Here is a 26,693-nt window from a genome sequence, read left to right on the forward strand (position 1 = left end):
TTCTTGTAGAGGATGACGAGATCTACAATTTCTGTATAAAAGTTTGTCGCTAGCATTAATATTTGACGAGTTATTGACGAAAAACTAAAAAACAGTTTTTTTGCAAATTACTCATTAATTATTGACGCTAGCGAATAACTTTTACATGGGAATTGTAGATCTTGTCATCCTCTACAAGAAAGGTCATATGCAATTTTTCCGTATGTCCAACGGTTTGGGAGTTATTGGCCAAAAACGAAAATTTCGCAAAATTTGAAGGGGTACCCCTTGGAAAAATCTCGGAAAAATCGAAAATTTTTTTTTGTTGTTTTTTATTAGCAATGTTCTTTCGACGTCTGATTTCTTTTTAAAAAATGCGTTCCTAAAGTGTATAAATTTTTGGGATTGACTGTATAGCCAATACATCCTTAATATACAATTTTTTCGAATCTACACGTCTTTTTGATGCGCTAAATTAATGGCAGAATAACCAAAGAGAAACGCAAAGAGAAGATTGACTATCCCACTTTTTGAAAGAGGCACAGGCTACACGAAGATACCTGAGAGAAGTGTGTCAAAGAAAAAGTCAACCATCCCCCTCTCCTAGCAAAGGAAAGGTGGACTTTCTTCCGAGATAGCTTAGCCCTGACATTGCTCGTCGTCCATCCACACCTGTGTACTTACGGTGTCCAGTCGCATCACGTTTCTGATTGCATGAATTCGTATATTCTCATCCGCATCCGCGATCCGCGCCAGCGCAAACTTGCCGTTGCCATCGACCTGTCCCGAGCTACACATAGTGTCTTCTCACTTGCTCACGTTTCTACTGGTTTCCCATCTCTTTTTGGATCATTGTACTTTCTTCCCTTCCACGTTTGCTCGTAGACGCGCACATGCGTATCCTTTCACTCTCTCCTCCCTTTTGCGCTTTCTCTCCGGTACTCTCTTTCATACCCTTCTATAATCTAGTCCGAATATTCAGCCGGTTTTCGGGCTCGGTCACTTCTTTACTGTTCGAAGCTTGTTAATATATCGTTTCACTTCCTCGTCGACGCTTCGCCTGGACACTCGGGGTGACTTCGCAGTGCGAAATACAAACAAGTGTCATTACGTTGATCTCTTTAAATTCATCGTATAGGAAAGTCATCAACTGTTCTTTAATGAGCGTAATCGTTTCACGGCGGCGACTGAGTTTTTATTGTGGTGAGAAGATATTCAACGAACTGGGAAACGAACATCCCTGTTATTATCGTCACATCCGATTAATCGTGACGGCATCGAACACAGGTAAATTAAAATTTATGTTTCATAGTGTTATTTTCAGCAAAAAGTTTTTAGTCAAATGTAAAACAACAGAAATTTGAAAGGAAAATATAGTAAATGAAGACATGCGAAGCTTCAAATATCTAAACGTCTGAAATCCTACGTACACTATAATGAAATTTATAAAATAATTATATTTATATTCTCATTGTTTAAATGTTCTTATCTAATATTATATTACTAAGTTAATCAACAATTTTTTGCTAGGTTTATTTCAGATGCAAAGTATTCTCATCTATAGGCAAATATGCAACACGCATAATTCTTTCATTTATTAAAACGTATGATTCTTCTTTTCATATTTAGCCACTTTATATTCTTTGCAAACGTTTCGTAATATTCAAGTTCGTAAACGTTTCGTAATCACGTTCCTAACGTACCAAGTAACGCATAAAAAAAAATACGTAAAATATATAAAAATAATCCTGGATATTTGTATTAAACAACAGACTCGTATAGGGAAAAAGTGATTTAAACGCACATTTTTATGAATTAATATTGAAATACGGGGCAGTCATCAAAACCGCGGTCAGGGCAACCGGTAATGACTAGTCTGCTGATCGTATTATCGCAAACAATGCACGCTTAGGCGGGGAAGTAAAAGAGGTAGCTCAGGCGAAGGTTCGTGGGAATCATTTATTTGTGGAGACGACTGTGGCACGGTCGTCAATGCTATCAATAAGACCCGTGTGACTGTTCGAAAGAACTGAACGAAAAGTATCCCTATCGACTCTTTGATTAAGTTAAATTATCCATCGTTTTAGGATGACGTTAACGTGTTTGGAAAAGGTATCGCTGATTGCGTTAGCAGCGATTGGCCTGCGAATTTTGTTACGAGTGAGCGTTTTCGTATGGAAGAAACTGATAGCACCAAGCTTCGGTTTTGGTATCGACGTGAGAACGCAAGGTAAATGGGCAGTGGTGACAGGTGCTACCGATGGTATTGGAAGAGCGTACGCTGAAGCGTTCGCGGAAAAAGGCTTGGATGTTGTTTTGGTTTCACGATCATTGGAAAAGCTTGAGGAAGTCGCATCTGAGATGAAACAACGTTATGGAGTTGAAGTTCAAGTTGTAGCAGCTGACCTGACCGAAGGACAAGCGGCTTTCGCGAAAATTGCCAAAGCCACCGAAGGATTGGAGGTATGTATTTTGTTGTATGTATAAGTGATCGTATTTCTTATGAAAACGTAAGGAACTTTTTGTATTTATGAAAACTTAAAATACCGATTTTCTTCTTTATCATTTTGTAAAGTCAAAACGTAACACTGAGAGCCACGTACTTGCCTGGGCCATCCCTCCCGGAACTACCCTATATATTGTGTTATATAATATAATATTTGAATGATCTTCTTATCCCATACGTGAACATAATAGCAAATGCTTTTACGAATTGCTTGTTTCTTAGGTAGAAAATGATATGGAACAGGTATATGTATAAATAGCGGGCAGAAAATTAATCGCAGTTGATTTTCGACAGATCGCTGTGGTGGTAAATAATGCTGGCGCGAGTTACGAACATCCGGATCTATTCATTAACGTAACGGAGGAATGTTTAGCAAAAATTTTACAATTGAACGTCGCAGCTATAACGGGCGTTGCAAGAGCACTTCTTCCTCAAATGTTCGAACGCAAAAAGGGAGTTTTGATAAACATGAGTTCGGCATTAGCAATTATACCAGCTCCTTATTTAGCCGGGTATGCAGCTAGCAAAGCTTTCATCGTAAAGCTTAGCCAGGACTTAGCTGCAGAAGCTGAACCTCGTGGTGTGACTGTTCAATGCGTCATTCCTGGCGTAGTCGCGACCAAGATGTCAAAGATCAAGTACGTAAAATGAAACTCATTTAACTGACTTCCGGTTCTGTGTCACTTACAATAGGTTATTCATATTTATAACTGATTCGTTGAATTCTTTTCAACCAAATACCGTCGAGTAATCATTTTTGTTTGCTACATCGGAAGTCAAGTGACATCGAATATGAAAAGGAATTAAAATTTATAAGACGTAGTATAATGATTATCTATATTTATATATTATTTTAGAAAGGCAACTTGGATGGCACCAACACCGGAAAAATTCGTAGAATCGGCACTAAAAACGATCGGCCTTGAATCTTGTACAACAGGATATCCGCCCCATCTCTTAGTAGTTGCTGTTGCACTTACCTTGCGTTGCATTTGCGAGAAAGGTGCAGTGTGGTTAATCTCTAGGACAATGTGTACCATAAGGAAACGTGCTTTGGATAAGAAAGCAAGAGAAGCAAACGTAAAACCAGAGCCACCACTCAGCGTCGAGTGAATTCGTAAGCCTCCTTCTTCTTCTTATCGTATACACGTAATTCAATTTTTACTATTTTCTAAATCGGCAATTTGGACTATAATAAACATGACTTGCTTGATGCACAATGTAGACATCATTCCGAAAATTTTGAGTAATTATGAAATTTTTAGCATGAACCAGAATCTGAAGACCTACGACTACAAATGTTACTGCTCAAAATCAAGTCATGAGGGATATATAATTTTCCTATAAGTTCTTGTTATATTCCTTGTATATACATTATGTCCCATATTTATAATTGTTATACAAATAAATAAACGTGATTGCTGTATTGACTATTTTTTAATAATCGTTCCCTTAATAATATTTAGTAACACGTTGAATTTTCTCTGTAAAATTTTATTTTTGTTCCGTATATAGATGAAATAAAAATGTTACTACTAATTTAAATGATTTGCGTAAGGTAATAAAGAATTTAAAGAAATCAACACATACATATATATTAGTGTGTACACATTGTGTAACATGTATTATAGAACGTATTTACAACGATATATTTACACTGTCATTACAAAAGTTGTGTTAAATGTACCAGAAACCTTAGAGCATATTATATACATATGTATGTACTACTGGAGGCAGCTTCTCAAGATGTAGGCGGGGTAGAAATGTTTAGCTACATGCTATCTCTTTCTCACGGCACGGTGTTAGCTGCAACACTCCCCTTACTTGTCAGTAAGCGATATGAAATTTGAAGCAATTTGAAGGGGAAAGGTCGTGACAAATTCCGTGCTGCGAAAAGAGACATCATGTAGATCAATTATATCTCTTTTTGCACGGATTTGTTTGTCTACACTTTCGATACATATGGAAGCTGCCTTCAATAGTATATGCTCTAAGCAACAGACTATTATATTCGTCGATTGATCACAGACATAAGAGAATAGAGCGAGTGTCCAACATATTTTTGTTGAGACCATGAAAGATAGAGAAAACATGGATTAAAGGAGTTTTTGCTTCCCTCTCTCTCTCTCTCTCTCTCTTTTTCTGACGTGCTGATAGAAAAAAAAGACGTCTGATATTAATATTCGTTTTCTCAATCGCTTGGTCTGAAGTCTTCTGTTTGGGCGCTCGGTATTTTTTCATGTCTGTCTATACGATTGATTTGACCGCAAACACGAGAGAACACATTCACACGCTTCATTAGCTAAAATCACGGTCGTGGCTAAAATAAACTATGTGCTTTTTTCTCATTCACACGGTTAGACGCTTTTGTCACTTAAACTTTAAAAATAACGCTATCGACATATTTTTCTCTAACGAGAACAGTTTCGCTTCACGACGAAATAATTTAAATCTTTTAATCTCACACGTTAATTATGTATGAGTGGTATGACTATGTGTATGAACTCTCGGACTTTTCTACGAGTTTATGAAGAATAGAAATTTATACAGGAAGAAAAACGGGAAATATACTTTATCCTTTTGATGAATGTAGTAATTAATGAATCAATAAGTTTCCATCCTATGATGCTTTGCTACTGAAAAATGTACGCTTGTATAATATATCATTCGACAATCTATTTAATTCGCTATCTCGTGATAATCACACAACACCAAAAGAATCATACCGTAGAAAACTTTCTACTTTCTATATACACATGTATAAATACATTTACTCTGTTCATACATGCATACAGAAAGTTGATTTTCTTGCACAGGTTTATGTATGTATACAGGATGGTTCACACTGACTGTTGCCGTACATTCTTAACATACGTGATGTATAAATGTTTTTAATTAAAGGATTCTTCAAATGTAAACTTGATTATTAGTCAATGTAAACGTAGAATGAAAGATCTAGATTGAACTTACTCTGAAAAGTCGTCCGTTTATCAGATTTGTGATAGTTTCTGAAACAACACGTGCAAATCTAATTCGAGTTTAACACAAAACTCCTATTCGCTCGATCTAACGCATTATATTACTTATAAAGATAAATAAGTCGAATTATAAGAAAGAAAAATTATTTTCTCTATACATTATATAAATACCGGCTCGTATATTTATTAGAGACCTTCGACAAAAACGTAGATAGACACGGTCGCGTTTTCTATGATGGAACAAAAGTCCTTCGGAAGACAACGTTCTCTCTCTGTCTTTAAACCACAATATCGATGATTCGTCATTAAATTAATATCACTAAACATTATATATGTATTAACTGACTGAACATTTGAATGATGCGGACGTTTATACAATACATATAATTTTGCAAACTAAGTATCTGAAACTTCAAAGTATCGAGTTTAGGTAGATATACATATATTTTATGCTTTAGACATTAAAATCTGTATATGTATATTTCAATTTGGAAATTTTATGTATCTTTGTGCATAGGACGAATGTTTAAAAAGTACATAAACATCTCACAAGTACATAAATATTCGCAGTCTATAAGTGATGTACATGTTTAAGTTGACTGAAAAGAAGAATTGGATATAAAGGCAGAAATTATGGTAAAAGATGGAAATAAATGATTTGAAGTATTTCTATAAATAATCCCGATGTTGTTCAATGCACTTACTAAAACTGGATAATGGTCGGCTGTCGATTTGTAGTCATAAATCAATTGTTCTATCAGTTATTTATCTCTGCCAACTATGAATAGTTACGTTGCACGATCGTTAGTACGGAAACCTTCGTTTAAAGAATTAACACTATCTATTAATGGAAATTTGGCACCAGGCAACCGACGATTTTCTGGAATGTCTGACATCCATCCATCGGTCAGCGTACATCGTTTTTATAATCAGACACAAGCGCAGACACTAGTTCTCGGTTCACTCGCAGTCAGTAAATAGAATCGAGTCGATTTAACGTAGTAATTAATGTGAATGTATATCGAACAACTGAATGTTCCAAAAGTGAGTATATTGATACTAAAGTAAATTTGTTAATTGTTTAATGAGACTTTTCATGAAAATTTTACTTATGATAAAAGTAAAAAAATATTGTGTGAATTATTCAATGGAGAAATAGGTGTTCACGTAAAATAAGTTGAAAGTATATAAAAATCATGCGATCAGTTTTTCACATATTTAAATGGATGGACTTTTACAATACATCTCGCTGATCTCAAGTGATCAATGGCAACCGCAACTCTTGACGACCATGTTTTTGTACTTCTTCAGTATAACATTACTTTCGTCGAGGAAATAAAGCACGGAGATCGGTGAGAGTTTCGTTGGTGCACAGCAGGGCTTTGGTACTTTACCAGGACTAACCAAATGCACCAACGTTTGGACGATCGCGTGATTCGTCGCGTTCATATGAGCGTTTAAGGGAAAATTGCACTCGCCGCTGCAATAATAGGCATCATAACCGTCCGGTGCTATGATCCAATCCTGAAATAGATAAACACTCACTGATTAATAATCATAAATGTAACCGAATCATTAATACACAATTGTATCTTGCTCTTTTCTAGGAACAAGTTCAGAATTTCGACAAGTCTTATAACACTTTTCCGATTTATATGCAAGATGGGAAAATTATTTTCGTTTATTGTCATTTTAATTACTCCATTCTCTACGACGACTTACCTGCCACTTCAAATCTCTAAAGCTGACATATAACGTTTGAATTTTACAAGTCCTCGAGTTGTATTGTACGCCAGGATCTAAAAGATGATAATAAATGTTTTAACATATAATATGATATTCCCTGATTTTTTTATTATTGTATGCAAGTGAGGTAAAAATACATGCAATTGAACTAAGATACGTATATACAAATGAGTTGCAAATTATTGTACTGATTTTTATTATCTTTTACGCTCATGAAATGTTTTAAGAGCTCGTTAGTAGAACAAGCTGAAAACAATTATGAAAATGGTCAACCGGCAAGATAATTTAAGCAAAACGTTAATCCTTCTTAAACGTCTGACTACCAGTTATGCTAGCTCAATCTATGACAAGAGTTTAATGAAACGAAGCTGTTTTAACACGTGTTAATATACGCGCGTACATTAATCAATCTCTGCTGTCAGTTTCATAAAGCAAAAGTCTAATAAAAATACATAACGCGCATTTCTTACCAGTGTACGGATTATTTCGATAATCCAGACTCGAAGATTCACTCTTCTTTCTTCTCCTGGCATCTCGTTTCTGTCTTATTTTCTTCTCCCTGATGCCAGAACTTTTAAAATAGCCTACCATAAAAGGCTGTTTATCGGGATCGCCCCTAAACCCGACGATACCAATGTCTTCTGGCCTCATTTCGTGCACTGAAACAATTTTTACAATTTCTATAATTAGTTCCAAACTATTTTATTCCTTTACGAGTAAGAGAAATAATTTAGATAATTTCTAAATATACTTATAAATTACATTTAAGAAGTATGTGCAACTTGATATATTCCATTGTGACGTTATACATATATTCCAATGGAACGTGAAAACTCGATCGATGATTCTTAATTATCTATTTGATTCCATAAGCGGAATGCAAGCTGCAACGATTATGTTATTATGATTATATGTATATGTACGTGTTTGTTAGAACGGCTTGCCTGCCAGGTGGTATTATTAATAGGCAACCTTCGGAAATATTAACTATTAGGAATCTCGACGCGACCGTGTGTTAGTCGATCAGGCTTCTCGATACCACTCGATTGAGGGAGCCGTTCACTTCGCCGATATAGGCAACGCAACGTGGTTCACGGTTTCTCAACGCGTTGGCCCTGCAATTAAGGTTGTTCTGGCTATAAATTAAATTAGTGACACATGTTTGAAATTTTGCAAATAAATAGCATGTTAAACTCACATACCAACGTGAGTATCTACATAGCAAAATCAGGGAATACACTATGTCTAGAATATGTTTTTCAGAGATTATATAGTCAGAACAACCTTAAGTCACAGTTAATTAATCCTCTGTAATGGCGTTGATTAATTAAAAATGACATGAACAAGCTCACGATAATTTAAGTTTGTGCTTCTACGTGAAGTTGAATCTTTCCGTATCTCATTGATTCAATTACCTAGGTCAACCTTATTACCATAGTCCACGTGCTTCGTACAAATCACCTGTTTGTCCTTAAATGAGAATACTGAGTTTCATCACAAAATTAGTAACTAACATGACCAGAGATACATATGTACGTAATTTAATGGTCAGCTGCGTTTATACATAATTAATTTACATCCATGATTGGGCTTGGCCTCAAAATATAAATCGCTCGTTGCAGTGCGTACTAAGAAAGTACATTCTCTAAATAAGAAGTCAAGACACAGAACCACTAGGACGCGACAGAGGAAGTATTTTTCAAGCGAAATCGATTCGCATGCAGCTCGCGATTTTCACGCGATATCGAAATCCGAACGAAAGGACATGGATTATACGTGCGAGCAATCCAAACGGTCTGATTGTGCGTACACTCCTGTGCATAAATATACGTTTGGAAGTTCTTAAGTTTTAAGTACAGTCTAATTTATCAACAATAAAACTGTGTGTTTAATGTTAAAACTACGCTTTCAACGAAAAGATCTTATTCTATATTCTTTATCTTTTTACGTGTAGAATCATCTGGTTGAGGTAGTATTCATCAGACGTCTCTTGTTTAAACACAATTTAAGTGATTCAACACATCTTAATATACTTTTACATGCTTCTTTAAATGTTACTAGTTAATTTCGCATTATGCGCACGATTGAAAACATTTTGCCAGGGGGATTACACAAGTATACACCGTATACATATACTACGTATACATATGTATGTACATATAAGATATAGACTCGTGTGGCTGGGGACCGGGGGAACTCGTCTCCTCCTCGGGTCGCATTACCGCGTATGCAAATGATCGCTGTTACGAGCACGACCGTGCCGAGTTCGAGAAAGCTAGTAAATTGGCTCGCAGGAATGCGCATTCACCGTGATTGTACCGGACACCTGCTGCTGCACTTTGCGCGCCGTTATGTGTATTGGCTCGCTGGGAAAGTAATGTCGGCTTCTAACCGTAGTAGTGTTTGCCGACTTTTTCATGTATTTTATTACACATTTAAACCAACCAATATTTAATATTAATTAGAATAAACAGAATTTGTTTCGTTTTGCAGACAACGTCCTCGATCAATTATCATTGTTTTTGTAAGTTATTATTGGACTTGACCATCATTTTAAAACATTTGCATACTCAAGAGTCAAGAGTGTCGCTTCTTTTTCCAATAATCTTCCTCTTCGTGGGTGGATAGCAGATTTTGCGTGATCTTGAGAGAAATCTCCGAGATCGTTGTCGTTTATTAAATAATTCAAATACCGCAGATGGGAAGACAAAGGATCGACGAAAACTGTTGAAAGGTCTATCTACTGTGACGGCTTTAACGTTTAGGCGTACACGTATTATGTACGTATTTATTATATGGTATTACGACACTGTAATAGAGTCGCTATCGGGAGGCTAATAGAGTAGTAACAAACGTAGTTGCAATCGTTTCTGTCAAACGTGCGTCGCACAATAAAACTTCCTCAACTGTATTGATTACACGCTTATTTTGACTTAAATGTCACAATTGTATTTTACTCCTTTTTTATGTGAAGTGAAAAATTCATGATAGATACGATTTCATAGTTTTAATTTAAATGCACGTATCTTGCAAAGATTAATTTTTCATTCACGGTGATAGTGAACTGTGGCATTTTTCAATATCGGAACGAATAAGTGGTTCAGCGATTTAGTACACGTATTAGAGGAAAAGCGTGGGCGTATCACGCTGAGGTGCGTAGCCGGCCTTTGGAGGCAGAAATATGTATACGTATATGTGTGTATCTGCACTTTCGAAAGCATCTGGTTTTCTGCAACTGGAGGAAACTTCCTCCGCGTGTAAACAAACCAACGGGCTCTTTACGAAACCAGGCGAAGAGGAAAACTGTGAGGAAACGAATAAACTTTCACGTTTACACAGCGGAACGTGCATTTACATGAAATACGAAGAAAATCATTGCAACAATATGATTTTATTCATTTTCTTCCTACGACTGCGCTGTAAGAGTATCTACAAATTACAGTTTCAACTAGAATGGTATTTGTCAGATATCTGGATACATTCTACCTTCTATGTAAATTCAAATAAGCCCAACCTGAGAGAGTCGAAGTCGGCCTCTGTAAGTCAAAGTTTTGTGCGTGCGTGTGACTCTGATCTTGTGTTTTATATTGAATGATCAAAGGTAAACCGGTTGTGCTCGCGAATGAGAGAGGAGCAGAAGAAGAGCGGAGAGACGTGAGAAAGAGGGAAAGCGCGACGGTCGTGAACGTTAGTTGAGGAGCGACGAGGGAAAAGAGAGAAACCTGGAAGGAGGGAACATGGAGGTGAGAGAGACGAGCAACAAAATGATCTAGGTATGGCAAATAAACTGTGTATGCACATGTGAACGTTTCAACATCACGGTGAGAAGCCTGCATATAATCAATAATACTGGCACGTAGTGATTTTAGATACTGTCAGTCACGTGCAATTGATATCGAAGCAATGAAATTGTATAATAGTACATTGATGAAAATTTGTACAATATAATCCCCTGTCACGTCTTCGCCCACACTAATTATCGTATATAGAATTGAAAACGTATAAAATAAACATATTTACTTAAGAACATATTTCATGAGCAAAAATCAAATCGCTAAGTCATGAAACTTGGAAGATATTGAGGATTTTGTAAATATACAAACACAAGTTTTTTCTTTATCAGTATAATAATAAGATATTGCGATGTCCAAGTGCATGGATAATGCGGCTATGAGCTTTTTTCAATGTGCAGCAATACCAATATCTCGTCTAATCTCTTACGTAAAGATCATCGATATATCCTGCCACCTTCTTAGCACTCAGGGATCGAAAAAAACACATGTTCATGTGGAATATTAGGCTCTGTTGTCCGTGAACCGGTTGTTTTTCATACGGTATCCCAATGAAGATTTAATCGGCCAAGGCTACCAGATTCTGGGACCAGTGGAAAATTCTGACAAGCGATATCCATCCATGAAAGGAAACGAACACCGTCAATGATTTAAAGTTCGCCGGTTTACGGCTGACCTGAACAGGTGTAGCTTATCTAAAGGATCTTGAATCGAGATAATCTTCCCATGTACGCCTCGCGATGCTATTCTTGAATATAAGATTCGGTGGCGGAGTTAGATTCAGAGGCGTTCTTATCTGGTCAAGTCATCTAACGAGCCTTCGATCCGTCCCGTTCATATTTATCTATCTTTATTTCTCTTACACAGTTAGAGTAGTCCTTTCGTATCAAGTTTCAGCATTATTTGAATTAAAATAATCATTTAAATGTATAAGAAAACGTATAAGCATACGGTGCTTCATTAAGTACCATGAAGAAATAATTTATTTTTCTTAATACTATATCACTACTTAAAAGACTTCTTTAATTTCAATTAAATCGAATCGCATTCACGCGCGTCTCGATAGCATCGGAAGAGGAAGACAGAACGTCGCCATAGCTTGGCCGTTTGTTCATAATGTTGATCAATTTGCGCTAGCTAGTTAAAACTAGAAACGAAACCGAGCAACGCACAAATGCATAGAAATATAGATAGGAATTCTAATCCGAATTACGAATAGGTAAACAAAGTTATTATTAGATAAAATGATCCTGCGCGAAGCGTTTAGTAAATGCACAAGATTTATTGCTCCTGTGATACTCCGCAGACTATCAACACAGTAATCGCAGATAAATGCAACGTAAGAAAAATAGTTTACCACGAAAACAGAATGTAAAGTATACAACAAAATATTTTGGATTGTCAAGAAAAATAATATCAGATTTTATTTTTATATTTTACTTTTACATTAAACGAGCAAACGGACAATATTTACTCACCAGAACGATCTGCGGGATGTACCGATAGGTACAGTCCTTTATTTCCATCGGGATTATTCACCCAATGCGAAAGAGGTTCACTAACATTTAAAGTCAACCATCCCTCCCTTCCCATTGTCGTGTTTACTGCATCTACGTATTGAAGCTCCCTTGTCCTGTAAAATAAAATAGTACAATCATATAAGTATGTGAAACCGTCATGACAAATATAGTGGGCGTAGGAAGTATTCGTATACTCCGTAAAGTAAAATAAATATTTTAATATTGGCCTCGATTTTGATTTTGTAGAGAAATTAAAAAAAAAGATCACAACTCGCGAGCAAAGAATTAAAAGCTGCTCTTTTTAACTGTTTCACTTGAGTTCGTAAGTGCATTTCTAATCGAAAGAGCTGAGTATTTTCTTGAAATTAATTACTGAAGGTAACACTGTACTCTCGCTGGAAACAATAAGCTAATAGCTGCAACGAGCATTGCAACGCATTAGCCAGCTGCTAAAAGCCACTTACGACGCCTAGCTGCCTGCTCGGTGTCACCAATACACATGTTTGTAATTTTCTTTGCATATATCAAGGAAAACTCGCATTACTCACTGCATTAACACGCAGTTCTGTGGACAACGAACAGCAAATACTCTCGTAGCATGAAAATCATTTTCGCTGATCGAAACAAACATTTTCGCAACTTCGTCATGCGTTGAAAATTTTATTCAAAGTGTTTATGAAATCATATGCAAAATTCAGATGACATAGTACGAGATAATTTGATCATGAATTCTGATAATGAAATTAAGTGATAAATCGTTCCGAGTAACCATTTTTATTGATTCAATTCACATTTAAAATGTGGCGTTATTTTCGGTCATGATACATAATATAGAGATCTGTTCAGAAGAAGGTAAAGCACGGTAACGAGAACTAATTAGTAAAAGCAAAGAAACGAGACATCGCGCATGTATGGTCAAAGACGTATATTGTTTCTATTAACGAGAATCGTTGGTTGCATCGCATCGGTTCGAATCACACAACTCATCGATAAAATCGATCAATAGGAAACCGCTGGATCTTACGTAACCGGCCATGTTAACTGATTGTGAGATACATGCTACCGACTGTTGAAAGATGCGACGAGCCATTCGCTATTCGTTTGACGCGATTCGATTCCTTCTTCCGATCCGATCGTGACTCGACTGATTCGCGCGAATACGAATCCGTCTCTGCACGTGGCTCGCGTCAACAGGATTTCAGTGGAACACGCTAATCATTGTTCATTGAGCGAAACGCGCATCATCTTTGATCCCCACAGACGAGAACGCATTTCTTAAACGACGTATTTATCTTTTTCCCGGGACTAATTATATTTCCTGTAATTGGTTAAGAAGATGGACAGCTTCCAACGATATTCTAATTAAAATACCTACATATAAAATACCTGTATTGATTAAATGAATCGTTGTTTTCAATTCGATATCTGTTCGATTCACATTCAAAACGTCTGTGATTAGAAACGCTGAAAATGTAAACATACGAGAGACAAATCGTCCAACATTCCTGCATTAATTTTCTTCGTAGGAAATTGTGCGCATTATCTTGCAACTAACGTGGCAACATTTTTTTTCTTTTCAATTTTCGCGAACGTGTTTCGCATTCAATAAAATTTCTATTCCTCTGAAGATTCATCAAGTGAATATTTCTCTGAATGTATTTAATTCTTATTCAGTAGTATAGAGGAACTGTGTTATATTAATTCTGAAGTGAATTCAATACGTTTCAACCATACGAAAGCTATTATGTACACGTAATACATTCATGAATGCAAAAATCGATGAAAAAGTCACACGGTTGTCAATCAACTTTTTGCTTCACTCAGGTGTTATGTATACATTGAATTTTAATGCGCGGCCAATACTAATGAACAGGACATTATTTCCGTGACAACTTGAATCCCATTCGGTAGACTACGGCAAATACCGATTGAATCAAATGGAAGATACACTTTGAAAAATAATCTACAACACTACGTAAAATGAACTCGAAAACAGTTTTTTGACTATTTCCATTCAATAATATTTGCCTAGAACGATCAAAGAAACAATGATATTTTGACAACTGCAAGGAGAAAAATTCATAAATCCTTAATTGGGTTTAAAAACTCGAGACCCTGAAACTCGTTATGGTAAGTATCACTGTCTGACACGACCTAGAGTTGTCTTCTCGTCGTTTGCTGACATATGCAATGAGAGCCAGAAATTAATCTAGGGTAAACCAACAAATTGGTAGATATTTTAAAAAACGTTGGTTTAAAGTAGAATGTTTCGAATTTTATTATATACATATATCCGGGAAGTAGTATACACAGATGAGCGAAAGTTTCTCCAGATTGTTACAGTGAGGACGTAGCTTAAGAAACCAGAGTCGCCAGTGTGTCTCGGCTGGTCCAGAAGAAACAGGAGGATGAAGAGGCGGAGGATGATGCGTCACGCACCTAGTTTGACGGAAGAAGAAGAGGAGAAGAAGAAGGCGGAGGAAGAGAAGGAAGAGGAGGTGGAGTAGCCGTTTGCGTGTAACTGCGTAGGCATACAAAGTAACTCGTGCTCTGTTAACTCCTCGCTCGAAGAGATCCCGTCTCCATGGTTAATTTACCTCAATTTACGGAATAGCGTTTCCTGTCGGGGCTTTATATGTATATCGGTCAGGTCGTAATGCCAAAGTCTGCAGAGGTATCGTCAGTAGAACAGGGATGGCTCTAGACGCGCTGTCGCCATCCGGCACACGATCTTTTCTCCTCGTATACCGAGACCAGACACGTGCACACGAAATTACTACATTGTCTACGTTAATACTTGGCAATTTTTTTTATTCGCATGTCTGATTTCTCAAATAATCTCTGACATCCTTCTCTACCATTTCTGTGTAAAATAGAATAACTAAACAGTTTACCAAAATTAACAAAAAATAGATATATCAGAATCTATATGTAATTTGATATCTAATCTGTATACAGGGATATGTTATTTATTACATTTGCGGATTTGTATGCATAATAAACCATTTATAGTATCAGTTTAAAACATGTGTTTCAAATAATTTGCTTTATTCTTTAAACATTACACGCTTTGCGATTAGTATCCTACACAGTTTTATTCAGTATTTACAGTGTTTGCAATTTTTGTACATTCAATTCTCTCATAAATGCATAAAATCAACACATTATACTACATTAATATTGAGTAAACTTAACAATCTTCATACTGAATAAGAAATCTATTCTAAGAAATTGATTTTGCAATTATATTTTCGCCCACTTTCCTATGATGTTTCATGGCGAGAACCAAGCATACCGGTGGCTCTGACTAATTTGTTATATTTTAATGATGGACGATAAAAATCGACGAGGAGTATGGCGTAATAGAGTCGGTTCGTCTAGAAAGGAATCGGCCGTTTTTCGTGGGCGACCCTGGGATACATGAATGAGAAAGGTAGAGTCGAACGAACAGAGACGGCTAGATCGAAAATGGTCCTCGAGAAACTCTCTCACAGGTAGAACAAATACCTGAGATTTTTTCGGCGACTTAAGGACGGCCTAATTAGAGGCACGATGACGATGTCAAAAACCACGGACGAGGCCCGAGGGAACACTGAAATTGGTCTAACCACCCACCTGGGTGGAACCTGACTCTATCTACAACGGACCAGCGACGGGCAAAAAGTATTTCAAAAATTATTAACCGAGTAAATTAATTCGATGTCTTTCAATTTATCCGCTTTTAATTATGAACTTTCAGTAGGAACAGTAACGCTTTCAAATCTTCTACTTGTTCATTACAAACAAAAATCAGAGTTTGGACGGTGGGCTAAAACGTATATAAATATAGACAAAGGAAAAAAAAAAATAAAAAGTAATTTTGATCCTCGATTATAATGTAACGTTTAAATTCGCAGAGGCTATAATCGTGAAAGATTTACAAAAGCTTTTTGCCATTATTCCTTAGTTAGAGACCACTTCAAAATTATTTATTACCCTTTTAGGTCATCTTAAAATGATCAACTGTCCCTTTTAGTTAGAACTAACTGCAGGTAGAGGTAATACCTGAATACAGTTTTCCGAGACTCCAAAGGGAATTTGCTAATTGCCAATACAAAGATAACGAAAGAGAAATCATTGCAAATATGCGTGGAAGTATGTTTGGACTACGTAAAAATTAGCAAACCCTGGTGTTCATTAGCAATAGTGATCACCAAACTTGAATTGTATTTTAGTTATATTGAGCATAATAATGATTTGTCATAACACTCACCCATCCTCGGTTCTTAAGACTCGGTAGGCCGCTATCATGTATGATCCACGGTTCTTTCGATTCTTTATGTTCATACTGCGGTACAGCCTAAGTTCCGCGCCGATTATGTGTTCACCAGGTGGTACCTCGGAGACGTCGAACCAGAGCCTTTTGCCGCGCTCGTGCCTCACTCCGGGAACGTGATGATCTGCGGAATGAAAGTTGTCAAAATTCATTCACAAAACTGAATCTCTCAGTCATTTCATTTCTCATTAACGTTCATAACTTCGAAGGGTTTCTACAAACAAATTCGAAAAACTATTAAGTGTCCGTGTAAAGAGAATTGTAGAAAAAGAAATGTAGCATATTTTCAGGTATAATTAGCTTTGGTACATTAACCCATGAAAATATTGCTAGCAATAGTATAAATTTACGACGAGATTTTCGAACAAAGTAAGCAAGCTTGTCCTTTCGAGGAAATCGCCGTTCAGTCATTATCCTTCGTTTATGGTACTTCTTGAAGAATGAAAATAATCAGAAACGATGAGATAATAAAAATGTACTTTGTACTTCAATAACATGTAAACGTATTAAATATTTTGCGAAAACACGTTCCAAGTATCGAGTAGACTCCGTACGAATATCGATGAACCATCCAGATTTCAGCGAAATAGTTCTCTTCTGTCCAGCAGCGAGCAACGGTAATTCCATCGTTCACGCTAAACTAGCAGCAAATCAATTTTCCCCGAAACAACGGAGCCAAACATGTTGCAGTCACATCTTAATCTCCGACCCTGACCGGGACTCGAGTCTCGAACCAAGCCAAAGGTTTCGTTTGAAAGCCGAAGAGGAAGAAGAGAACAGAGGAGTGGAAGAGACAGCACGAGGCAACGAGCTTCTTGTGTAGACAACACCGATAATCGGGTATCCTCGTTCCGGCACGAGATCGATAAGGGAATCGTTACTCTCGTAAATGAGAAGCCCGTAGAAACGAGCCGTGGACAATTCGCAGCGTGAAATCGTCCTTTTTTCTACCGCCAAAGTCGAGCGCCTCGGAGGGAACGAAATGGAAGTCAGCAGTAGGTAATACCCTCCCTACCAACGTGACGGTGAACCATGGCCCCCTTAACTTAAGTAATGCCTAATGTTTCTCCCGAGGAGGCCGACTCACGAAGGTGGGGAACTAAGAATGAGAAGCAAAAGCGAACGAGAGCCGAAAGAAGGAAGAAGGGGTGGGAGAGGAAAAGAGTCAGGGAGGGACGAGGGCATAAAAATTTGTTTTGTTTTTCTCTCGGACGGTCGCATTCCAACGGCACCTGATTGCCGCGAGCCGAGGCTGGATCCCTCGGCTCTCGGGGTGGTCCCAAATAGCTTGGGACCATCCTGGACCGCTTCACGACCGACTGGACTTTTCTTTTTACCCCAGCATCCTCCTCTTTCTCCACGTCCACGGTCTTCTACGACGGTTCTTCCCTATACACTTATACACCTACGTACTCTTTCTAACTTTTCGCTTCTTCCATTGCTTTCATTCCTTCATTCACCCACACATATTGTCTTCTATCTCCTTTTCTCCTCTTCCTTCCTTCTATCTCAGGCTTGAACATTATTGAAATTGTATATTATCACTGTTCAAAACTGTAACCAGCTGGCAATTCTAGCGATACTTTTCCAGGAATATCTGTGGGCTGCTTGCCATCGAAACTCCGATGTTACTCATACCCCGATATCGCGATCCAATCGACAACTTCATAGCGATCATCACTGAATCGCTAATTTTAAGGATGTATTGGCTATGCAGTCAATCCCAAAAATTTATACACTTTAGGAACGCATTTTTTAAAAAGAAATCAGACGTCGGAAGAACATTGCTAATAAAAAACAACAAAAAAAAATTTTCGATTTTTCCGAGATTTTTCCAAGGGGTACACCCCTTCAAATTTTGCGAAATTTTCGTTTTTGGCCAATAACTCCCAAACCGTTGGACATACGGAAAAATTGCATATGACCTTTCTTGTAGAGGATGACAAGATCTATAATTTCCATGTAAAAGTTATTCGCTAGCGTCAATAGTTAATGAGTAATTTTCAAAAAACTATTTTTTAGTTTTTCGTCAATAACTCGTCAAATATTAATGCTAGCGACAAACTTTTATACAGAAATTGTAGATCTCGTCATCCTCTACAAGGAAGGTTGTATGCAATTTTGTAGAACCAACGGTTTAGGAGTAATAGAGGAAAAACGAAATTTTTTGTCAAAAGTTCGCTGTTTCGATGCTGCGATGGTCGGATTTTGTCAACATCAATAAAATGCCAAATAATCATACGTAACTCGTTAAATATCGAAGTTAGAAGTAAAACAACTTTTATTTCAAGCATTTTTCGCAATTTTGAAGAAAAAAAAATTTTCGTCAGCGTCAATACTTACACATTTCCTTCTATACTTTTTAGGACGTAGCTATTTATTATTAGCATTATTCTTCCGACGTCTGATTTCTTTTTAATTATAGGAAATGCGTTTTTCTAAGGTACATAAACTTTTGGGATTGACTGTATAGCCAATGCATCCTTAACAAATCAGATCCTCCTTTTCAGTCATTTCTAACCAAAAGCTTTGAAACGTAGCTACAAAGCACCTCAAAGAAAATATATTTAAATTACAGATACCTTATCGAGAGATCCAAGTACGTGCATATAACATTTATACTGTTGAATGACCAACCACTTAGTATAATAAGTGCTACCCTGTTATCTCTAGTTTGAAGAAATCATCCTCGGTACGGTCGAAAACAACTTAGTCATGAGATAGTGCTAAGGTCTAAAATCCACCCTTAATCATAAAAATCGGAGTCACACTCTCCCCCAAACCTAAGAACACATATATACTCCCGTGATTTACGGAACGAGGTAGATTTTGACTGGACTCCGTAGGAACCACTGTTCTCTCGAATTCCTCACTGTTGTATATAATACCTTTTTTGGAAATATGCAGTTATATCGTTAATTTGTACATATGTGATAATGTAACAATAATATCTGTGCTGATTTGCTACGAAAGGGGAATCGAGATTCTACAGGCATCAAGTGCACCAAATGTAACCAGATGGGACCTAATTAGTCCAACTACGTAACGTACGAGAAAAGAAAAGGAACACTGCTCGCGGCGCGGGGTTCCTCACTTTTACAAAGAGAGCGCACAGAAGTAGAAAGAGCGAACAGAAAACAATTCATCGATTGCGTTCGAGCCTGTTCTTCTTCCTTCTTCTTCTCGTTTCTCTCTTTGGGCCACCCGCCCTGGGGTCGTTCGGCTCTTTCTTTTTGCCCGTTCTCTCGCGAAGAAGCCACCCTACAGCGAAAGATAGATAGATAGGAAGAGAAGGGAGGTCCTGGGAAAGCAAGGAGCAAAAGAAACATCCGAGACGAGTCGGGGCACCCAAGTTGAGACATTTTTACCTGCCCACGGCCTCGCACGGGGAGAGATATTGACTCGTCTTCCACGTTTGGCTATCCGCACGATTTGCCAGAACGGGGAGAGTCCAGATGGGGCAAACTTTGTATAATATATGGGTCGCACCGTAGCTCCTTGTGTACAGTAAGCAACAAAACTGAAGCTATATGCTGTATAGCACTCATTTACGGTAATCATCATTAATTTCATTAAATTATTTCGTAACAAACATAAGGGTCAATTTAATTTTCGTGGGGAGCGAACTGTTACGTTTTCTATTTTATGTATTATTACATTATGCATGTAAACTAATCGTGATTTTACACACGTTCATAATAACTTGATCTACCATTACAATTAACCTGTAAATTATTTTTATTTTGTTAATGTCGTTTATCTATCAATAATAATATACCTAAGTAAATGATTGCATATGAAAGGACTGTTATTGGCTTAGTTTTGTTCTTTACTGTACACGTGAGCGCACGCCCGCAAAAATCGTCCAGATGCGTGTGAATATCGAAAAGATCCGGGAGTCAATCGGTCCATAAATCGGATACTTTTAGAGCAGTATACAGACTCCAATTTGACAAATCGTACAATCGAAAATCTGTCGTATAGAAACTTTGCTAATGTACAGTACTGCGTACGAATTAATGTGAAATTATGAATACATATGTATGCCTACACTATTTCGATAACAGAATTTTCAAAACTTTTAGATATTAGCAATATATGTATCAATGTAATTACAAAATTCTATCATTAATAATCCTATTTCTAAAATGCAATTTATATGTATAATTAGTTTAACTCAACTTTTTCAATTTTTCTTTAATGTTTAAATACAAATCTATCTGTTAATAGTAAAAGAGTACATGATTTGGAGTTCTATTCCGTTAAATAGCAACATTAAAGCTGGAAGCCCTTGAAATGATCAAAAACTAGTTCTTCAATAGTAGATGTGCAAAGATGGTTACAGAGAAAGTTAAATGTTTATTCATAAGAAAGTTGATTAAGGATGAAATGTATGGAAATGTGAGAGTAAAGAAAGATTTCTAACTTAAGACCACTTGGGATGTATCGTTCACAGGAGACACTCAATTCGGTCGATACGCGCAATAATATTTCTACTTTGGGGTTCATCCTACATCAACATCAATAAATAAATTAACATTCCACGTGCGTTACGTCCACGATGAAAACGATCACACAGAATAGGCACGGCAGTCATATAAAAAGGTCAAGAACAAGCAAGCGTCTAAAAATGACGTCGAAATATCTTTCCTTAAATATCCATGACTTTTTAGCGATCTTCCGATTTATTCCGAATTCATGGAGGACGCAAATTTTCGAAAATTAGTACACGCGTAAATATTGTGATCTCTAACCAAAAGAACTTACCTCGAATCTTTTATAGCCTTTTCTTAATCATCTGGAACATTTAAATTACCTACCTAAAATTCCGAATCATCGTTTTAAAATGCATGAACTGTTATTAACAATTTCTCAAGAACTACGTAGTCAATTAAATTAAGATTTTACATGCACATTGTTTGTACTCTAAATTAGTTCTGCTCCTCGAAACTATCTTAAGAAACTATGTATTTGTTATTTTGTACTTCATTACAGAGCAAATCACTGATCAAGTATTTTAATAAAATTAACTCCCTTTTAAAATGACGTGCGGTTTCGATGTTTCGATCATTCGCTAATAAAATTCGATGTTTCGTGTGTAGCAACCTAATATGTATTTAAATTCAAACAGATTCATTTTAACGCGTACAAGAATTTGATTCTGACGTATGCTCATGCGACAAATAGTAAGTACTAAATATGTAGCATGCAAAGAATGAACGTGATAAACGTAGAAATCGGCGAACGAACGTACGGATGAGAGGGACGAAGATTTCAGAAGGGTAAGGGAGATGAGCGACGGCAATCAATTAAGACTCGCCGGGCGTCGTATAACGTAATAACGTGTTTTAATTTATGCCATGCCGGTTTTTATCGGACGCCCGGAGTTCCCAGTACTGGGTGGGTACATATGTCGGATAAGTTATGGTTATGGGCATCGATTTATATGCATGCCGCATATCGCGTCGAAGAGCCTAGAACGTTTCTCACCGAGAAAACGAGTCACGGCATCGGATCGGATCGGATCGGACGTCTCGAGTTGAACGGGAGGAATGGACAAACGCGAAAGGAAAACAGAGAGACCAACGATTTTCCCGAGAAATGTTCGACTCGATCCGATTCGATTAAATGCGCACTTCTTCTATCACCCCCGTTAGGTCTTCTATCACCAACATTGGAATTACGAGGAAATCGAGTTCATAGAAAACCAGTCGAGAACCTTGTTGAATAAATTAAATTTTGTATGAAATAAATTATATACAGGATAGGATATATCGCGTGTACCTAATTTGTCTTACGGAAATAATCCTTCTAAATCTTCAAGCACTACATTATTTCATAAAAAATATTTAAATTATTTCATATAATTTCTATTTGAAGTGCCTTCAAAATTGTACCTATTTCGCCTCCGAGTTAATAACAACGTATCGTTAATTGTAGATTAATTACCATTTCAAATGTCTATTGATTCGTCACTGACGTTACTCCTTCCTTCACTGAATTCTTGTTAGAGATGCTTGAAATTCCTGTAGACATGTTGCTGACTAGATCGTTGATTTCATAGACAAAGATGGATTGATCGAATGGCACAGGTAACAAAAATTCAATTGAGTTGAATGAATAATTAATCACGATTGTTGCACGATAACATTCTTATTACGTACAGCAGATGTTTCATTGATAATCGATTACGAATGCGATTAACAGATTTGATGAATATCGTAGTCAAAGTTTGTCCTTTCATTTTTAACAGCGAAAACATAGGTACGAGCAACTGCAGTGTCTTTCGAAAAGCAGTTCTGCTTCTGAGGCAGGGAATCCCCCTTGACAAGGTTCGTTGAACCGAATAAGTCAGACGGCGAGATTTATCCAATATGAATAATTTGCTCCATCAACGCGGTCAGAGATATCTCTCAAAAAACGACCGTACCGAACTAATGAATCAGTTTGAGTATTATTCACATAAAACATTACGCCACACACAGGCAAAATGGATTTACATGTTCAACAAAAATTCATCTCGAATTTATCCAAATTCAAACTGTTCTTTAAAATCGCTTTTACCTTCTACAAGCAAATTACAAAAAAAAAAAAAAAACAGTTGGAATGGATGAAGAATAGAACATTCGAACTTCAAAACATTTTCTGTTTTATCAATTTTCGATGAATTGTAACGAAGTTACTTGAGTAAGATACTTATACGTCCGTCTTGTCGGTGCTAATTTACCACTATGGTCATTTAATAAATTTTATGTCTCAGCTTTTTTAAAGAAGAATATCGTTTCGGATTCGTAATTTGCGAATTTAAAAATCAACTTTCGACTCATCTTTATAACGAAGGTTATCATCAAGATTTTAGTTCTTGATAATTACGGAAAGACAAAGCTTTTGAGAACTTTCTATTCATCGAAATATTTCCTTGTAACTGTTCGTGCGGACCGCCCATTGTGAATTCTTCAACGAGGTCCAAGTTCTGAGTATAGTCCACTTCAGTTGTGACATGATTTCTCAAATGCAACGATAGACGGAAAGCATCTCAAAAAGTTGCCGAAAAGTTTACGACTTACATACACTATATGTTCTTAATTAAATATATGCTTATATGTATCGTGTTTATGTATAAGTGCATGTACTATCTCTTATATGAATAAATACAAGAAAATATTCAAGGGATTATTGTTAAAATGAAACATTGCATTATTTCTTATTTCATTTATCTGCGAGCATTTAATTCCGATAATACAATACAGCTTATTAAGGAAAATGTTAAATCGACTGAAAATGTTTTTTCGCTACATCTTTCACGATTCTGAGAGTAATTTTCTTTGCCACGAACGTCGTTTACTTCTCCTCTTTCGCGTAGTGAACGGATTACCACAAAACTGAAATATAGCAAGCACGCAGCGAGCTGACAAACCGATTCCTCGAGAAACTGGTATAAACTGGTGTAACAGAATATTTATTAGGTCGTGTAATATGAAATGTCGAGTTCTCAATCATCCGTAAATCGATAGATCAAACGATGATTTGATCGTTGGAAAGTTCTAAGGTTCGTCAAGTTAATTTAAAAGTCGCACAACTATTGATCGTCTCTGCCATGTATCTCAAAAGTGTTATTAACTCACAACAGCACTTTAACTACCCTAAAGTATGTAAGTGTAAACTATTTTCCATTAAGTGATAAATCCATAGAGATAAATTTTCATTCATTTGATATAAGTAATGTTCTAGACAGAAAGTTACATTTTCTTATGTGATTCAAATAAAAACTCGTTGAGTTTTACGATGAACCAACTTTATGTGTTTCAGAACATCACTAATTCAAATGCATTAATGTTAAACAAGTGGAAATAATAGTAGTTTAAGTATTATATGAAAATTTGTTCTGCATCACGTGATGCGCCTCACCTCAAACGACTTTTGCATAATTGAAAGAAGCGTGACCACTAGAAACGACAAAACCAAGAACAGTAGCAACGATACAACGACACGAGATTAGAGAGAAAAATAGTAAAAGAAGATAGAATAACTAGCTAGAATAATGACTTACTGTGCGCAGCAAAGGTCATGATGACGTCGCTCTGGTCGATGGCCCTAAGATCCTGACCGGTGAGATCGAACTCGCTGGTCCTACGTTGTTCACCGATCGGCTTTTCGTCTTCGTCTTCGCCGAGGGCATTTTTGTAAATGTCCAAAAGGAACTTGGGTGCCGACCTTTTAACCTGTGGCGGTCTGCCGGCTGTGTTCCTCGGCCGATCGGGCAACCCGAGCAGATTCAATATCTCGTGCTCGACTTCCCGCTTTTCCCGCTGGCTGACGACCCTGTGTACGATAGTCTGGTCGAAACCATTATCAACGTAGAGGCCACTCATTCTATCCGCGGATGTGGTGCTCGTCAGCCCGGCGAGGATCGTCCCGAGGATTAGCAGGGGCGCGAGACGGCGCGGCGACATCTCGTCGCGTCCTTCCTTCGCTCGAGATCGGCAAGGGCCGGAAGGCAGCATTCTACCTCCCGCCGCTTCCACCATCACCTTCCCCTACGCCACCGCCTCCTCCTCCTCCTGCGTCGGCGTTCGCACGACGACGACAACAACGTCGTCGTCGTCGTTGTCGTCGTTCCTATCGAGTCAGCGACGTGTACGCCGAACGGGATCGCCACCGGGAGGCGATCGCGGATCGCGAACCACCAGCTGCCACCAACCAATCGATTGGTCCCGATCGTCCGAGTCGCTGAGAATTCACGATGCGACACTAAATAACTTACACTGTATACGCGTCACGATGTGTCGTCTAAGTTTCTTTATCTGTACACTAGTTATTATAGGTGGATCGCTTCTTTTCGATTCTAAAAGAATCTTCGTAAAATTATTTTTGACATTTCGATTATCGTTGTTCGATATCGTTGGTCTGTTCAGTTAATCGTGGCTACTCGTCGGAAATATTGATGGAGAGTAGAAAGGTATCCAGGTGTCGATCGGAGTTAAATATGAATCGGTACTGCGATCGAGGATCAAGTAATCAGGCACAGACAGGAACGCGCACTTTGTCCGGCGAACGATTTAATAACGTAACGGAGCGCATATTCGCAAAAAACACGGACTACGGTTGATTTTCGATACTGTTTCGATAACCAGCGGTGGTACTGACTGGTGACCACCGCCGCTGACTCCCGCGATGCCAGTGCCAGCCTGTTTGTCTGGCCCATGCCGTACACCTCCGAGAGCTCACCACCGCCTCCCAGGGCCGTAATGCTCCTCCGACAGAGCCACGCCTCGCTTCGTCTGCCTCTCTTCTGCCGCTATCTCTTCTTCTACTTACTTACCTTTGCCACGGATTTTCTGGCTTGCTCGCTCGATCGCCTCGCCTCGTTTCGTCTCGCCACGCTTCACCTGGCTACCATTCGCCTTACCTTGCTAAGAATTCATCTCACATCGGCTCTTGCCTTGCCACCGCTTGACGGGCTACACGTTATCCTCTTCAGGGACAATGTTTCTTAAGTAAAGTAGTGTGAAATAAAAAATGTACTTTAGCTAATCTCGACATTTTTAATTAACCAATGATTTCGTACAACAAACAGTGAAATTAGCCTATTTTACTTATCGATTTTTATTACCATAAGTCGATTAATCAATTTTCCATGATAGAAATTTATAATACACCGTTTTTTGCGATTGTTGACATGGAACAGTTTTGCTTCTTAAGTTATGCTACTCCACTACGTGTTATATCTTACTTTACTCGATTTCGCTAATCGAAAACGCTAATAAAAGTTACCCCTTTCAAAGAAAGCCAACGTGAAAGGAGAGAAAGCATTTACCGTGGGACACACTGTATAAAGAGAGAAAGGGGTTACGTTGA

The 26,693-nt window shown here is 37.6% G+C and overlaps 2 protein-coding genes across 3 annotated transcripts; one reads left to right on the forward strand and one right to left on the reverse strand.

The window, feature by feature from the left end:
• Positions 1–782: 782 nt before the first annotated feature.
• Positions 783–3,912, forward strand: LOC108627636 (very-long-chain 3-oxoacyl-CoA reductase). 2 transcript variants are annotated; one of them, XM_018028963.2, is made up of 5 exons: positions 783–1,266; positions 2,067–2,442; positions 2,780–3,123; positions 3,343–3,602; positions 3,751–3,911. In XM_018028963.2, the coding sequence occupies exons 2-4, from the start codon at positions 2,068–2,070 to the stop codon at positions 3,596–3,598; spliced, it is 975 nt and encodes a 324-aa protein (XP_017884452.1). In that variant the 5' UTR covers positions 783–1,266; position 2,067; the 3' UTR covers positions 3,599–3,602; positions 3,751–3,911. The 2 variants fall into 2 exon arrangements, with proteins under 2 accessions (XP_017884452.1, XP_017884453.1); XM_018028964.2 differs by lacking the exon at positions 783–1,266 and having other exon boundaries at positions 1,532–2,442; positions 3,751–3,912.
• A 164-nt stretch (positions 3,913–4,076) lies between these two features.
• gbb (glass bottom boat) lies at positions 4,077–26,032 on the reverse strand. Its single transcript, XM_018029514.2, has 6 exons — positions 24,886–26,032; positions 16,773–16,959; positions 12,479–12,633; positions 7,680–7,868; positions 7,186–7,262; positions 4,077–6,987 (listed from the first exon to the last, which is right to left on the reverse strand). The coding sequence occupies exons 1-6, from the start codon at positions 25,361–25,363 to the stop codon at positions 6,727–6,729; spliced, it is 1,347 nt and encodes a 448-aa protein (XP_017885003.1). The 5' UTR covers positions 25,364–26,032; the 3' UTR covers positions 4,077–6,726.
• Between the last annotated feature and the right edge of the window lie 661 nt (positions 26,033–26,693).

The sequence above is a fragment of the Ceratina calcarata genome, unplaced genomic scaffold (genome assembly GCF_001652005.2).
Source record: "Ceratina calcarata isolate Rehan_Ccalc_2016 unplaced genomic scaffold, ASM165200v1 scaffold48.2, whole genome shotgun sequence".
Lineage (NCBI taxonomy): Eukaryota > Metazoa > Arthropoda > Insecta > Hymenoptera > Apidae > Ceratina > Ceratina calcarata.